The sequence below is a fragment of the Schistocerca gregaria genome, chromosome 7 (genome assembly GCF_023897955.1).
Source record: "Schistocerca gregaria isolate iqSchGreg1 chromosome 7, iqSchGreg1.2, whole genome shotgun sequence".
NCBI lineage: Eukaryota > Metazoa > Arthropoda > Insecta > Orthoptera > Acrididae > Schistocerca > Schistocerca gregaria.
In genome coordinates, this window is record NC_064926.1 from 391,709,198 (window position 1) to 391,724,323 (window position 15,126).

The 15,126-nt window shown below is 41.4% G+C and overlaps 1 protein-coding gene across 1 annotated transcript in view; it reads left to right on the plus strand.

Annotated features, from left to right (window-relative positions):
• LOC126281308 (AN1-type zinc finger protein 2A-like) overlaps nucleotides 1-15,126 on the plus strand; it is a 75,214-nt gene that overhangs the window by 27,897 nt on the left and 32,191 nt on the right. Inside the window, exons 4-5 of the mRNA XM_049980147.1 lie at nucleotides 5,759-5,942; nucleotides 14,781-14,935. Coding sequence (XP_049836104.1) covers nucleotides 5,759-5,942; nucleotides 14,781-14,935 — 339 coding nt within the window. The remainder of the gene's footprint in view (nucleotides 1-5,758; nucleotides 5,943-14,780; nucleotides 14,936-15,126) is intronic.

The following is a 15,126-nucleotide window of genomic DNA, read 5'->3' on the forward strand; positions in this document are numbered from 1 at the left end:
AGCAGGAGTGCTGGGAAGGGTATGTCTCCACCATTGGTCTCCGTACCTTTCCATTGCAGGTTTGGGGTAAGATTTGGCGACCCTATGGCTATCGTACGCCTGTCAGTATACCTGCGCTTTCACTGAATGGAGCAGTCTGTACTGACTCCGACACAATTGTAAACCACTTAGCGGAACATTTTGCTCAGAGTTGCGCTTCTGCGAATTACCCACTGGCCTTCCGCTCCCTGAAAGAGCGGTTGGAACGTCGGAGCCTTGCATTTCACATGCGCCACCCTGAATCGTACAATGCTCCGTTCAGTGAGTGCTCCATTCAGTGAGTGGGCCGCTTGCCGTGATATGGCTCCCGGGCCAGATCACAATCACTGTCAGATGCTCAAACACCTCTTGGTGGACTGCCAATGACACCTCCTATACTTTTTCAACAGTATATGGGTTGAGGGTGAGTTCCCATCGCAGTGGCGGGAAAGCATCGTAATCCCAGTGTTGAATCCTGGCAAGAACCCACTCTAGGTGGACAGCTACCACCCCATTAGCCTCACTAACATTCTTTGCCAGTTGCTTGAACGCATGGTGAGCTGGAGGCCGAGTTGGCTATTTGAGTCTCGGGGCCTTATGGCTCCGTCTCAGGGTGGGTTCCATAAGGGCCACTCTGCCACCAATAATCTGGTCTGCCTGGAGTCTGCCATCCATACGGCCTTTGTCAGCCTTCAGCATCTGGTCGCCATTTTTTTTGACATGCGGAAGGCATACGATACGACATGGTGACATCACATCCTCTCCAAGCTTCAAGGTTGGGGTCTTAGGGGTCCGCTCCCGATTTTCATACAAAATTTTCTGTCGCTTCGTTCTTTCCGCGTGCAAGTTGCAGCCTCCCACAGTTCCTCTCGAGTTCCCAAGAATTGGGTACTGCAAGGATATGTCTTATGTGTCTGCCTCTTTTTAGTTGCAATTAATGGGCTGGTGGTTGGAACGTCCGTCTCAGCTTCCTTGTATGCTGACGACTTCTGCCTATACTTCAGCTCCTCTGTCATTGCAGCTGTTGTATGGCAGCTGCAGGGCGCTATCTGCAAGGTGCAGTCGTGGGCTGTAGTGCCTGGCTTCCAGTTTTTGGCTGACAAGACCTGCATTATGCATTTCTTCTGCCGACACACTGTTCACCCTGAGTCACGGCTTCATCTTGACAACGAACCTCTTGCTGTGGTGGAGACGCATTGGTTTTTGGGACCGGTTTTTGATACCCGGTTGACTTGGCTGCCTCATATTCGGCAGCTTAAACAAACGTGCTGGCAGCACATTAACGCTCTTCATTGCTTGAGTCACATGCTGGGGTGCCGATCAGTCTACCCTTCTACAGCTGTACCAGGCATTAATTCCATCCCATCTAGATTATGGGAGCCTGGCTTATGGTTCGGCATCCCCTTCCACATTGCAGTTGCTGGATCACATCCTTCACAGTCGGATCTGACTCGCCACTGGAGCTTTCCGGACAAGCTCTGTCAACAGCATACTTGTGGAGGCAGGTGTCCTTCCATTGCGGTTCTGGCACCAACAATTACTGACTGCTTATGCTACACATGTTTGTAGCTTGCCTGGGCATTCCAGTTATCATCTTCTGTTCCCTCAGTCGGTTGTCCATCTTACAGAATGGTGGCTGTGGTGAGGAAGTACGATTGTGGTTTGCATCAGAGCTCTTCTCTCTGGGCTTGAGGTTTTCCCTCTTCCACCTCTTTTCTGGTCCCCTCTGCGTATACCCCTGTGGTGTATGCCCTGCCCATGCCTTCGGCTCGATTTGGCACAGGGCCCGAAGGACTCAGTCCCTCCTAAGGCCCTCCGCTGTTGCTTTCTTTCCATCTTTGCCGTGTTTCAAGGTTCTGACATTGTCTATAGTGATGGTGTAATGGTTGCTGGTCTTGTCAGTTATGCTCTTACTCTGGGGGATCATTATGAACAACACTCATTGCGGCTGGCTGCAGTGTTTTTACTGCCAAGCTGGTCGCCACCTCTCGCGCACTAGAGTATATCTGCTCCTGCTCAGGTGAGATCTATGTTATCTGTAGTGACCCCCTGAGCAGTTTACAAGCTATCGACCAGTGTTTCCCTCATTCTCGTCTGGTGATGGCTATCCAGGAGACCCTCCAAACTCTTGCCTGTTGCGGCCGCTCTGTGGTCTTTGTTTTGACCCCAGGTCATGTAGGCATCCCAGGAAATGAATCTGTTGACACCCTGGCCAAACAGGCTGTCGGTGCACCACCCTTGGAGATCTTTCGGAGAGCGACCTCTCAGGTCAGTTTTGTGGCAGAAGATATTTCACACCTGGGGTGAAGAATGGTGCACCCTTCCTTTACCCAATAAACTTCAGGCCATCAAGGAGGCTACCGGTGCGTGGCGCTCCCCCTTGCGGTCTCTCGCAAGGAATCTGTTGTCCTCTGCCAGCTGCGCATTGGCCACACCTGGATGACACATAGCTATTTTTTGTGCCGCGAGGACCCACCTTTATGTTGATGCGGTTCAGCTTTGATGGTAGTCCACTTCTTGTTGGACTGCCCGCTTTTAACTCCGCTCAGGCAGACGTTTGCTCTGCCTGATACACTTCCTGCACTTTTATCAGATGACTTTGGGATGGCAGATTTAGTTTTGAGTTTTATTTGTGTAGGGGGTTTTTATCGTTTGAAGTGCTTGTCCTTTTTTGTGTTGAGTCTGACCTTTGGCCTATGATTTCAGACTGGGGTTTTTAGTGCGTTGCTTGGTGGTTAGCTTTTCCTTTTTTTCTATGGTCGGCCAACCACTGTCACACTCGGTGTGATTTTAATTTCTATTTTCTGGTCTCTGTGTCTTTCTTGTCCTGTGTCGTCTCTTGTCACCCCCCCCCCCCCCCCCCCCTTGTTCGTTTTTATTCTTTGTAGATGTTTTAAGTTCATGGAAAAAGGGACCGATGGCCATAGTAGTCTGGTCCCATCAATCCCATAAACTGACCTTAGTCTGGCTACACACAGATAGTACAAGTGCAGTGATGAGCAGACCCTTGGTTTTCATGTTCCATACAAAAAACATGGATTTTAATGAACTTTGATTTCAAGATCTTTATATAATGTGTCAAGTTCAAAATTGTGTAGTCTATCCATGCTTCATCTTCATTAGTTGCCCCAAAGATTTTGCACAACACCTTTCGTTCAAAAACATCTTACTAGCTCTTCACACAGTTGTCAGTGACAAGGCTTCTTAGCCACACGTTAATACTGGATGTATTAAATTTTTATATGGCTGACACTTTGTTCTTCTGGACAGATTTCGGGACTTCTGAGGCCAGCCCATAAAGTCATTTATCAGCTGGGTGGGTGCTCCACTTTATTTTCATCATAAAATCATTCTGTGATGTTACCAGTGGACCCAGATAGACAAATTCAATAACAGATTACATTTGCACTTGGTCGATTTCTAACAGTGTATTTAGTTCTAGACGTATTATTCACATGTATTTGGTTTTATTGGTGTTCATCCCCAGTCCCATTCCTATTGCTTCTACCATCAGTAGCCTATATGTTTATTTAGCAGCTAGTTCTGTTCTTGCAATAATATCTACATCAACTGCATAGGCCAGAAGCTGCACCATTCAGTTATATATTGTGTTTGTTGTGTTGATTTGAGCTGTCCTTATTAGTTGCTCTAGTGCTATGTTAAAAAGCATACATGAGAGTGCATCCCCATGCCTCACACACAGTTAGTTCCAAAACTTAGTGTTAACTTTCCTTGTATCTGTACTTTACATACAACTTCTTCCTTAGTCAAAGTTGTGAGGTGTATTAAATGTCGTGGTATGCCCAGTTCATTCATGACATCAATAAGCTTATTACTTTTTGTGGTGTCATATGCTGCTTTAATATCAACAAATGTAATATGTTTTTCTATATTGTATTCCCTCAGGTTTTTTTCCTCCTCCCAAATATCTGCCTCAGGTTGGATATTTGGTCAGTAGTTAATTACCAGATTTAAAGCCTGCCTGATATCTCTGTTGCTTTTTCTGCAAAGTATTTTACATGGGTGCATAGCAGGTAGGAGAATATTCCATATGTGGTGTTCAGTAATGTAATTCCCCAGTAGTTTACACATTCCATGATGTGTGTCTTTTATGTGTAGCACATGTCACTCCAATCATCTGGGATGACTTTTTGCCTCCATATATTTTCGATCAGGGCATGCTTGCATCTAACAAGATTTTCTCCACCACATCAGCTGGCAGATTGTCATTGCCAGTTGATGTGTTTTTGGCTAGTTTCTTTATTGCTAACTGAATCTCTTGCATTGAAGGCATCCCATTTTCCTCCTCTTTCACTTGTTGGTTTTCAGGTAGATCCCATACTTCAGCATTCTCTGAGAATAATGATTCTCTAAAGTACTCTGCCAAACAATGTAACACTCTTTCCTGTGATACTATTAGCTCACCATTCTGTCCTCTACATTGTGTTGTTTTTGGTTGAAATTCCTTTCTGAAATTGTTGATGTTTCTGTTCATTCATTAGCATTATTCAGTGTCCTGTTACTGCCATTCGAAGCTTCTCTTCCTTTTCCGTGCTTTCAGAATCCACTTTTCTGAACACTTTTTCTCGATAGCCAGTAAATCCACCTATTGCAGGCTTTTCCAGTACCATCACAGACTTATTCTACCCAACCAGAGGCAGGAACATCTGTGAAAGCTGTTCTGTCATACACTATCTCTGCTGTGATGTCTACACAGCATTTTATATTGGCATAACCAGCAATCAGCTGCTCACTCAAAATGACCAAACATGTTGCTAAACACAGCATGCCCAATTTCGACTGCTGCTTCAAAAATTATGTCTTCTGGAACCTCGCTACCCAAGATGAGCTACTCTCAATTATGGAGATTGAAATTGTCCATTAAACACATTCTGTGATCATGTAATACTCCTGGCTTAGTGCCTACTAGTCCCTGCCCCCCATCCCTCCACTGCTCCACTCCTGCCCCATGACCCATCCTGCATTCAAATGATTCCCTCCCCAGTCTCCTCCTTCCTTTATCTCACTCTCCCAAAAAAGAACACACCTGTGGAACATTCCTGCCTTCTACATCTGCTGTCTTACCTTTGCAGCTATCAACCACTCTTCCTCAGTATTCCCTCCTGTTCACTGCTCCTTTCTTCTCTCTCCCACATCCCTTGACACAACCCATTATCCCTGTTCAAGCCACAGTGTGGCACGATGTGTTTATTAGAGACAGTGTTGCTGTGTGTGTGTGTGGGGGGGGGGGGGGGGGGGGGGGGGGAGATTGACATGTTTGCAGGTGTTCTGTAGCTCTGAAGAAGAATTCGTTGAATAGCTAGCGACATTGTCTTGTTTATGTTCCTCTCAGTGCTTTAATAACAGTTCAGTGAGTTGTTACCTTGTCTCCTTAAATTACTTAATCTACAACACTCATTAGTCTGCCGCTCGTTGTCTCACAGTAGCGTTCTCACTTCCTGAGCACGGGTTGCTGGGTTTGATTCCTGGCAGGGTCAGGGATTTTCACTTGCCCCTAGATGACTGGGTGTTGTGACTACTTCATCATCATCATTCATCCCCATTATGGTCGGAGGAAGGCACCAGCAAACCACTTCCATTCTTGCCTAGTACGGCAGTGTGGGTCTCCCGCATTGTTTCCCTACGCTCTGTCAACAAGCATGGGACTTAATTTCCATTTCCATGACACTCATTCATATATCTTATGAGCTAATACATGTTGTGTTTTGATTGTTTGCAGTAAAGATCATGTCTCGTATAACAGCCACAGCTGTCCTTCAGCATATAAAAAAGATGTACAGGTGCCAGTGTGTCCACTGTGCAATGTACCTATACCTGTGAAACGAGGAGAACCGCCTGATATCGCCGTTGGTGCGCACATTGACAGTGACTGTCAGTCTCACACTGCCAAAACTAGTAGAAAGGTGAGTCAGTGCCATACCTTTTATTAGACTTGAGTATATGTTCTTATTGTGGAGATGTCAGTTTGTAACCTTACTATGTGGGAGTTATTTGTGATGAGACATTTATGTTCGACATGCTTGTACGCAGTGATCAGATTGTATGTCTTTTTGTATCCTGCATTAATTCTTGTGATGCTGTAGAGATATGGCATCTGATATGTTCATTGATAGGACAGTAGAAGGCAAGAGTAAATAAAATACATTAAATTTGCATGTACAAGACCAGGTGAGCAGAAATGGGAGGGCAGTGCTCATACAAGACATGTTCATATTGAGCTGTGGTTCAAAGCCTAGTTCTGTAAAAAATTTATGTAGGTGGGAGATTCATACTGAAAATCTTATGCATAGTAGAATAGTGTTAATCAGATACTGTTTAAACTGTGGTGTGGATTGTAATCACATTAACATGAACATAATTCTTTCGGTTTCTTAAGAAAACCTCAGAACTGCATGTAAGTATTGGATTCACCATACCAAGAAACAGCTGATAACTAGCTGCAACTGTTTGCATTCTGGCAGCACGTTTTCCCTAGATATTGGCTGTCTAACATCACTTAAACTATCTAGTGTTCTAATATTGTTTGCTGATATTTCCCCAAGAACTTTTTACATTTTTGGAAAAGCCATACTATGATCCAACTGTCAGATAACATAGCATATGGCAAACATGTTGTGGATTTATATAGTATAAAAATTTACTGAATTTTTGTGTTTCTCAAACATCTTAACTCCATTCAAGAAAATATCAAATTTATAATGTAATGGGAAATTAATGGCTGTCTACTGTTTCTGGAGTTATTAGACATAAGGAAGATGGATTTTTAGGGCATTGCATTTACTGTAAGCTCACCCATACTGATTATACTGGTAGGCACCTAGCTCTCATGTCCTTTCGCGAACTATGAGTAATGTACTTAAAACTTTAGAACAGAGGGCTCACATAGTGTTCGATGCTGGCAGCCTACAGGGTGAACTGGTACACTTGGAAGAGTGTTTTAGATGTTCTATTAAAAGGGAAAAGGTTCTTAAAGGAAATGTTGTTCTAAGTATTCACTGCCTGGTACTCCACCATATGCCATCCGTAATTGTCAACCTCCCCCCCCTGAACCATGGACCTTGCCATTGGTAGGGAGGCTTGCGTGCCTCAATGATACAAGATAGCCATATCGTAAGTGCAACCGCAACGGAGAGGTATCTGTTGAGAGGCTAGACAAGCGTGTGGTTCCTGAAGAGGGGCAGCAGCCTTTTCAGTAGTTGGAGGGGCAACAGTTTGGATGATTGACTGATCTGGCCTTGTAACACTAATCAAAATGGCCTTGCTGTTCTGGTACTGCGAACGGCTGAAAGCAAGGGGAAACTACAGCCATAATTTTTCCCGAGGGCATGCAGCTGTACTGTATGATTAATGATGACGTCCTCTTGGGTAAAATATTCTGTAGGTAAAATAGTTCCCCATTCAGATCTCCAGGCGGGGACTACTCAAGAGGACGTCATTATCAGGAGAAAGAAAACTGGCGTTCTATGGATCGGAGCATGGAATATCAGCTCCCTTAATCGGGCAGGTAGGTTAGAAAATTTAAAAAGGGAAATGGATAGGTTTAAGTTAGATATAGTGGGAATTAGTGAAGTTTGGTGGCAGGAGGAACAAGACTTTTGGTCAGGTGACTACAGGGTTATAAATAATCAAATAGGGGTAATGCAGGAATTGGTTTAATAATGAATAAAAAAATAGGAGTACGGGTAAGCTACTACAAACAGCATAGTGAACGCATTATTGTGGGCAAGATAGACACGAAGCCCACGCCTACTACAGGAGTACAAGTTTATATGCCAACTAGCTCTGCAGATGACGAAGAAATTGGTGAAATGTGTGATGAGATAAAAGAAATTATTCAGGTAGTGAAGGGAGATGATAATTTAATAGTGATGGGTGACTGGAATTTGAGAGTAGGAAAAGGGAGAGAAGGAAACATAGTAGGTGAATGTGGATTGGGGCTAAGAAATGAAAGAGGAAGCCGCCTGGTAGAATTTTGCACAGAGCATAACTTAATCATAGCTAATACTAGGTTCAAGAATCGTGAAAGAAGGTTGCATACATGGAAGAACCCTGGAGATACTAAAAGGTGTCAGGTAAATTATATAATGGTAAGACAGAGATTTAGGAACCAGATTTTAAATTGTAAGACATTTCCAGGAGCAGATGTGGACTCTGGCCACAGTCTATTGGTTATGAACTGTAGATTAAAACTGAAGAAACTGCAAAAAGGTGGGAATTTAAGGAGATGGGACCTGGATAAACTGAAAGAACCAGAGGTTGTACAGAGTTTCAGGGAGAGCATAAGGGAACAATTGACAGAAATAGGGGAAAGAAATACAGTAGAAGAAGAATAGGTAGCTTTGAGGGATGAAATAGTGAAGGCAGCAGAGGATCAAATAGGTAAAAAGACGAGGGCTAGTAGAAACCCTTGGGTAACAGAAGAAATATTGAATTTAATTGATAAAAGGAGAAAACATAAAAATGCCGTAAATGAAACAGGCAAAAAGGAATACAAATGTCTCAAAAATGAGATCGACAGGAAGTGCAAAATGGCTAAGCAGGGATGGCTAGAGGACAAATGTAAGGGTGTAGAGGCTTATCTCACTAGGGGTAAGATAGATACTGCCTACAGGAAAATTAGAGAGACCTTTGGAGAAAAGAGAACCACTTGCATGAATATCAAGAGCTCAGATGGAAAACCAGTTTTAAGCAAAGAAGAGAAAGCAGAAAAGTGGAAGGAGTATATAGAGGGTCTATACAAGGGATATGTACTTGAGGACAATATTATGGAAATGGAAGAGGATGTAGATGAAGACGAAATGGGAGATACGATACTGCGTGAAGACTTTGACAGAGCACTGAAAGACCTAAGCCGAAACAAGGCCCCCGGAGTAGACAACATTCCATTAGAACTACTGACAGCCTTGGGAGAGCCAGTCCTGACAAAACTCTACCATCTGGTGAGTAAGATGTATGACAGGCGAAATGAAACAGACTTCAAGAAGAATATAATTCCAGTTCCAAAAAAAGCAGGTGTCGACAGATGTGAAAATTACCGAACTATCAGTTTAATAAGCCACAGCTGCAAAATACTAACAGGAATTCTTTACAAACGAATGGAAAACTGATAGAAGCTGACCTCGGGGAAGATCAGTTTGGATTCCGTAAAAATGTTGGAACACTTGAGATAATACTGACCCTACGACTTACCTTAGAAAATAGATTAAGGAAAGGCAAACCTACATTTCTAGCGTTTGTAGGCTTAGAGAAAGCTTTTGACAATGTTGATTGGAATACTCTCTTTCAAATTCTAAAGGTGGCAGGGGTAAAATACAGGGAGAAAAAGGCTATTTACAATTTGTACTGAAACCAGATGGCAGTTATAAGAGTCGAGGGACATGAAAGGGAAGCAGCGGTTGGAAAGGGAGTGAGACAGGGTTGTAGCCTATCCCCTATGCTATTCAATCTGTATATTGAGCAAGCAATAAAGGAAACAAAAGAAAAGTTCGGAGTAGGTATTAAAATCCATGGAGAAGAAATAAAAACTTTGAGGTTCGCCGATGGGGACTTGGAAGAGCAGTTGAATGGAATGGACAGTGTCTTGAAAGGAGGGTATAAGATGAACATCAACAAAAGCAAAACGAGGATAATGGAATGAAGTCGAATTAAGTCGGGTGATGCTGAGGGAATTAGATTATGAAATGAGACACTTAAAGTAGGAAAGGAGTTTTGCTATTTGGGGAGCAAAATAGCTGATGATGGTCGAAGTAGAGAGGATATAAGATGCAGACTGGTGATGGCAAGGAAAGCTTTTCTGAAGAAGAGAAATTTTTTTGCATCGAGTATAGATGTGTCAGGAAATCATTTCTGTAAGTATTTGTATGGAGTGCAGCCATGTATGGAAGTGAAACATGGGCAATAAATAGTTTAGACAAGAAGAGAATAGAAGCTTTCAAAATGTGGTGCTACAGAAGAATGCTGAAGATTAGATGGGTAGATCACATAACTAATGAGGAGGTATTTATTAGAATTGGAGAGAAGAGAAATTTGTGGCACAACTTGACTAGACGAAGGGATCGGTTGGTAGGACATGTTCTGAGGCATCAAGGGATCACCAATTTAGTATTGGAGGGCAGTTTGGGTAAAAATCGAAGAGGGAGACCAAGAGATGAATACACTAAGCAGATTCAGAAGGATGTAGGCTGCAATAGGTACTGGGAGATGAAGAAGCTTGTAAAGGATAGAGTAGCTTGGAGAGCTGCATCAAACCAGTCTCAGGACTGAAGACCACAACAACAACAACACAATTGTCAACCACATACTTTGTAAGAAGTGTGAATTTACTGACTCTGTACTTGCTTTGTTTTACTCCTAAATGCATAAAGTTTTGACTGATGCTCTTGTTACTAACCTGTGTTCTCTCTTGCACATGTGCATTTACTCCAAAGTACTGCATAAAGTGATTTAAAAATTTTGCAAGCGATTCACGTTGAAAATGGATGGAGATTATTTGCTGAGCTATCATAACAAGAATTAATAATATCCTGGATGCACGCCTGAAAGATGATAGAACATACTGAATGTTTGCTTCCAACTCTGCATAATAATAATAATAATAATAATAATATTCATTATCATTATTATTATTATTATTATTATTATTATTAAATGTATGAATGCTCTCTTTAAGAGAAGATCAAACAATGGAAAAACCAGGATGGAATGTAACAATATTATGAAAAGGAAAGTTGATAAAGGCCTTACTGGACAAAAGCTATATTTGTGACAGTTTTTTTGTTGTGTCTAGGTGCGACTCAGCATCTTTTTATGCAAAGAGTATTTCTTCCATCAGTCATTTGTTTGATCTGAGGAATGGGAAAAAAGTCTAACTGAATCTGGAGAACATGTTGGCCACACAACTTGTTTGAACACTGGCTTGTGTTCTTTTGTCACTGCAGTGGCTGGCCAGTCTGTCAGCAGGTGCATCGTTCTTTAGCACAGTAATTTTAGTAATTTGCCTCCTCCAGTCCACAGTTCCGACTGCATTTTTGTCTCCATGTACAATGAAAACTACTGTTGTGTCTGATTTCTTGGACACTGGGGTGGCTTGTAATAATATAGTTAACTAGAATACTCTGAATAAGTAATAATGTATTAATTGCAACAATACTTATCTTTGCTCACAAGCTGTGAAATTGCATGCACGGACTTGTAATTCGGAAAACATTAAATGCGCCACAATTTCTGAGTGGTGAATTGATAAAAGTTCAGGGTGGTCGTACTGTGTCTTTACTACAGTCACTAGAAGACAAAAGTTTGTAGACATAGTTCTGATAGCTTTGGCAAGTAGGCGCTGTTCACAGGAGATGAAAATCTCTCTCCACCCTCTGGCAGTTGCCATGGGGCGTGGCTTAGCGAGTAGGCAGCACAACACTTTACTCTGACAGATACTTGCTGGAAGTGGGGAGGATCAGACTTCAAGCACAACTGCCCTCCCGGCCTCTGGCGATGCTATTTCATGGCAGAAGTGCGGCGATGGTGCTGCCACGAAACTACGGGAAGCATGACTTCTTCCTATCATCTCATTGACGCCTTATGACACTACTTTGCTGTGGAGTATATCTATGGCGGTCGATACTTCTTGCGCCACTCTCTATACTCCATGACCCCACAGATACACATTTCGTTTTGTCACCTGCCAATGACAGAAAACTGTTGAATATCGTGTTTAAACTTTTCTAAACTTACTTATAGTCTGAAGTCAACAAATGTGGCACTTGTGGTATCCTGATGATATGCAATTTTTTAATGCGATACATAGGTCTGAACACACACACACACACACACACACACACACACACACACACACACACACACACAATGGGCAGAGTAAATGTGATCAATATAGATATTACAAAGAGTGCATGAGAGTTAAAAGTGCCATCAACTCTATAGAGTTCAAAATAAACCTGTCAAAGAATGTTAAGATATAATTTTTTGACCATTGTCGATAGTTGCCTGAATTGGGAACATCACGTGCTCCAAACTTAAAATTGGTTGTCTTCTGCAGTATTTGCTTTAACGGTGATCTCTTGTCTTCGTAACTGCAGTATATCTAAGTCAGCATCCTTTGACTATTTTCACTCATGATGTGTAACAGGAAAATCTTGTTGGGCAATGTGCCAGTGTTTGTAAGGGGGGAGGAGACAACTTCATGGCTCAAAGAGCAGTTATGGTCATCAGGGCCACCTGTAGATTTCATGGGCCCCTAGACAAACTTTTGTGAGGGTAGGCAAGCTTTCTCAGCCCACATTGCTTAATTATAACAAATATTGATTCTTCAGTACATTGGTTTACAAATGAGCAATAAATAAATGCTGCCTGCACTGTGAACTGTCATTAATTTATTTGTAATTGTATATAACATATTTGAAAATACACAAAAATTAGTACTCACAGTAGTAGAAAGTAATGGCTACTGAACAAAACAAACCTAACTTATAGCAAAAAAGCTTTCCAGCATACTTTGTCATCTTGATTTAAAGAGTTGATTTCAGACTGTCAGGGTCAGCTGAATGGTTTCAGACTACTCTAGGTGGAACACTAAATCTTCCATTCTTGCAGGTGATAAAGTTATTTTCTGTATCACTGAAGCTCATTTCAGGAGCAAATTCAAGCTCTGTGATAACAGTGCTTGATGGTTAAGTTCCTCTTAGCATGCAGTAGATCATAAATGATTTTTTATGGATGCTAATTTATTAATTCTCTCTCACTGAAGCAACACTCAGTGGTAGGGTAATGAAAGCCCTGAGTGCTGTGCAAATTTCAGGAAATGTAAAATGTGGAAAAGTAAGTGCACTCACTGACTTAAACATTTGTATTTCTGTGATAAGATTATCACTCAGATCATCAGGATAAGGTCTGATTAATTTCTTCATTGTATCATCATCATCCAAATTTGTATTTATTCTGAGAATAGATTCTAAAGTTACACAAATATTTCTTGTTCTTTCATACTGAGAATCCATCTTGCCTATGTCTAGGTCAAAAACCTCTTTTTGATATTGATTTGATTCAGTTTGATCTGGGTGTGTGTCAGGTGCTCCATTACAATCCCAATCAGATTTATCAGAGGTAACCTTCTGCTTGCTTTCAGTCTTTTTTTTGAACATACTGCCTCAATGCCATTTTCAATTACCATATTTTAGCTCTGCTTAAGAATTCAGGCCAAGAGCTCATACATCATAGTCAATGGTAACATATGATAATTGAGTGTAGCAATGAAGGTGATATGAAATTAAATTAAGGCCATGGCTCAGTCTCAAATGTGATCATATTGCATTATAACTACTGCAGTGCCACTGAGTGTCAGTTTGTATAAATTGGCAGAGTGACAAGCTCAGTGGCGAATTTCAAGAAAACTTAAGAATTCCATCAATGACTGCCAAGCAGTATTAGGTGGCCAGTGCCCCAAGAAAAGTTGGTCATGCTATAAAATCATTTTTTAAGCTGATTTTTTTAAACTAACAAAAGAATTGTTAGCAACATTGACCACATGTGCTTGTCGATCTCGCGGCACAGACAGTGTATCGAAAATTTCAGTCTTCAAAAAGATCAAAAATACATATAATACAGATATAATTTTTTCCCACAGCCCCCCCCCCCCCCAAACATCCCCCTCCCTTCAACATTCGGTGGGTTGCCGCCCCCCCCCCCCCCCCCCATTATGGGTGGCCCTGTGGTCATGTGGGGCACATTCACTAACCCCATGCTATAATCTCAACAAACAACTAGGGACAATAGCAACAATACCTCAATACATATATTCTCTTATGCATCTTGTCAATACTAACTCAGCTTAATATGTAAAATAATTGCTCACTTTGTGTCCATAACAGTAGAAGAAAAGGTGACTTCCCTCCTTGAACAGAAGGATTTGATCCTCATGCAAAATGGAGTAAACTACACTGGTATCAAATCTGCTTTTTAATATCTAATGCTCAAGAGGTATTTTGTTTTTGCTTAGAAATAAATTAAAAATACACCTGGTTGTCAACTCATTTTACATGATAGAAGAACTTGTCTGCAGGAATGAACAAATCCTGATACATGAACCCATCATCTTCTTATAGCTTGTGAGAGAAAAGTTAAATAAATCAGTATTGAAATGGCCCAAATAAAAACTATGCTTAACAATGTAGGAAAAGATAGATTGCTACTTACTATAAAGATAATACATTAAGTTGCAGACAGACATAATTGAAAGACACACATAAGCTTTCGGCTACAGTCTTCACAAGAAAAAGAAAGAGCAATACTTGCCATTCATTCACACAAGCAAGCACAACTTGTGCACGCATGACCAACTCCGGCAGCTCTGACCAGAATGCCATCTGCAATCTTATCTTTTTCTACATTGTTGGTATTCCAACCTGTAGCTTCCATTGTTTGAAAATTCTGTTTAATTATTTCTTTATTTTACGAACACTCTAAGGTAACATTGCATCACCACACTTTTTGTAATGCTCTCTTTATTGCTAATGGTGCAGTGTTGTCAGTACTGTTTATATTTCGTCATATTGGTATTTATGTGTTAATCATTGATGTTATTAGAAGGACAAAAGATTTTAATTTTATAGTCTTCTGTAGGTAATTATCTTTTTCTGTTGGTTCTCCTGCACACAACAGCAAACTTAATTAAGAAAGTCATGTTGGAAATTAATGAAATGAACTAAAGTTTCTGGTGTGTTTTGTAATTACAGGTCTTTGCTAACCGTTGCTCTGCTAAGGGCTGCAAGCAAAAAGAAGTTGTCCGTGTACAATGTGCAGAGTGTCGTCTTAATTTCTGTCTGAGGCACCGCCACCCAGTTGATCATAATTGTGAAGGTGCTGAAGCAGCTCGCAGGAGGAGAGCTGTGTAAGTAGTGCTGTATACAAACTTCACCTACCAATATTATTGAATAGTGGATACGGATCCCACAGTAAAACTGTTCACATGCATGCTATTTGATTTTTATTGGTGTATTCTTATATATGAACAAAACAAATCTGAAAGTGATCAGCTTCACTTGCAGTTTCTCATGAATATTTATGTAGGGAAATTGAGGT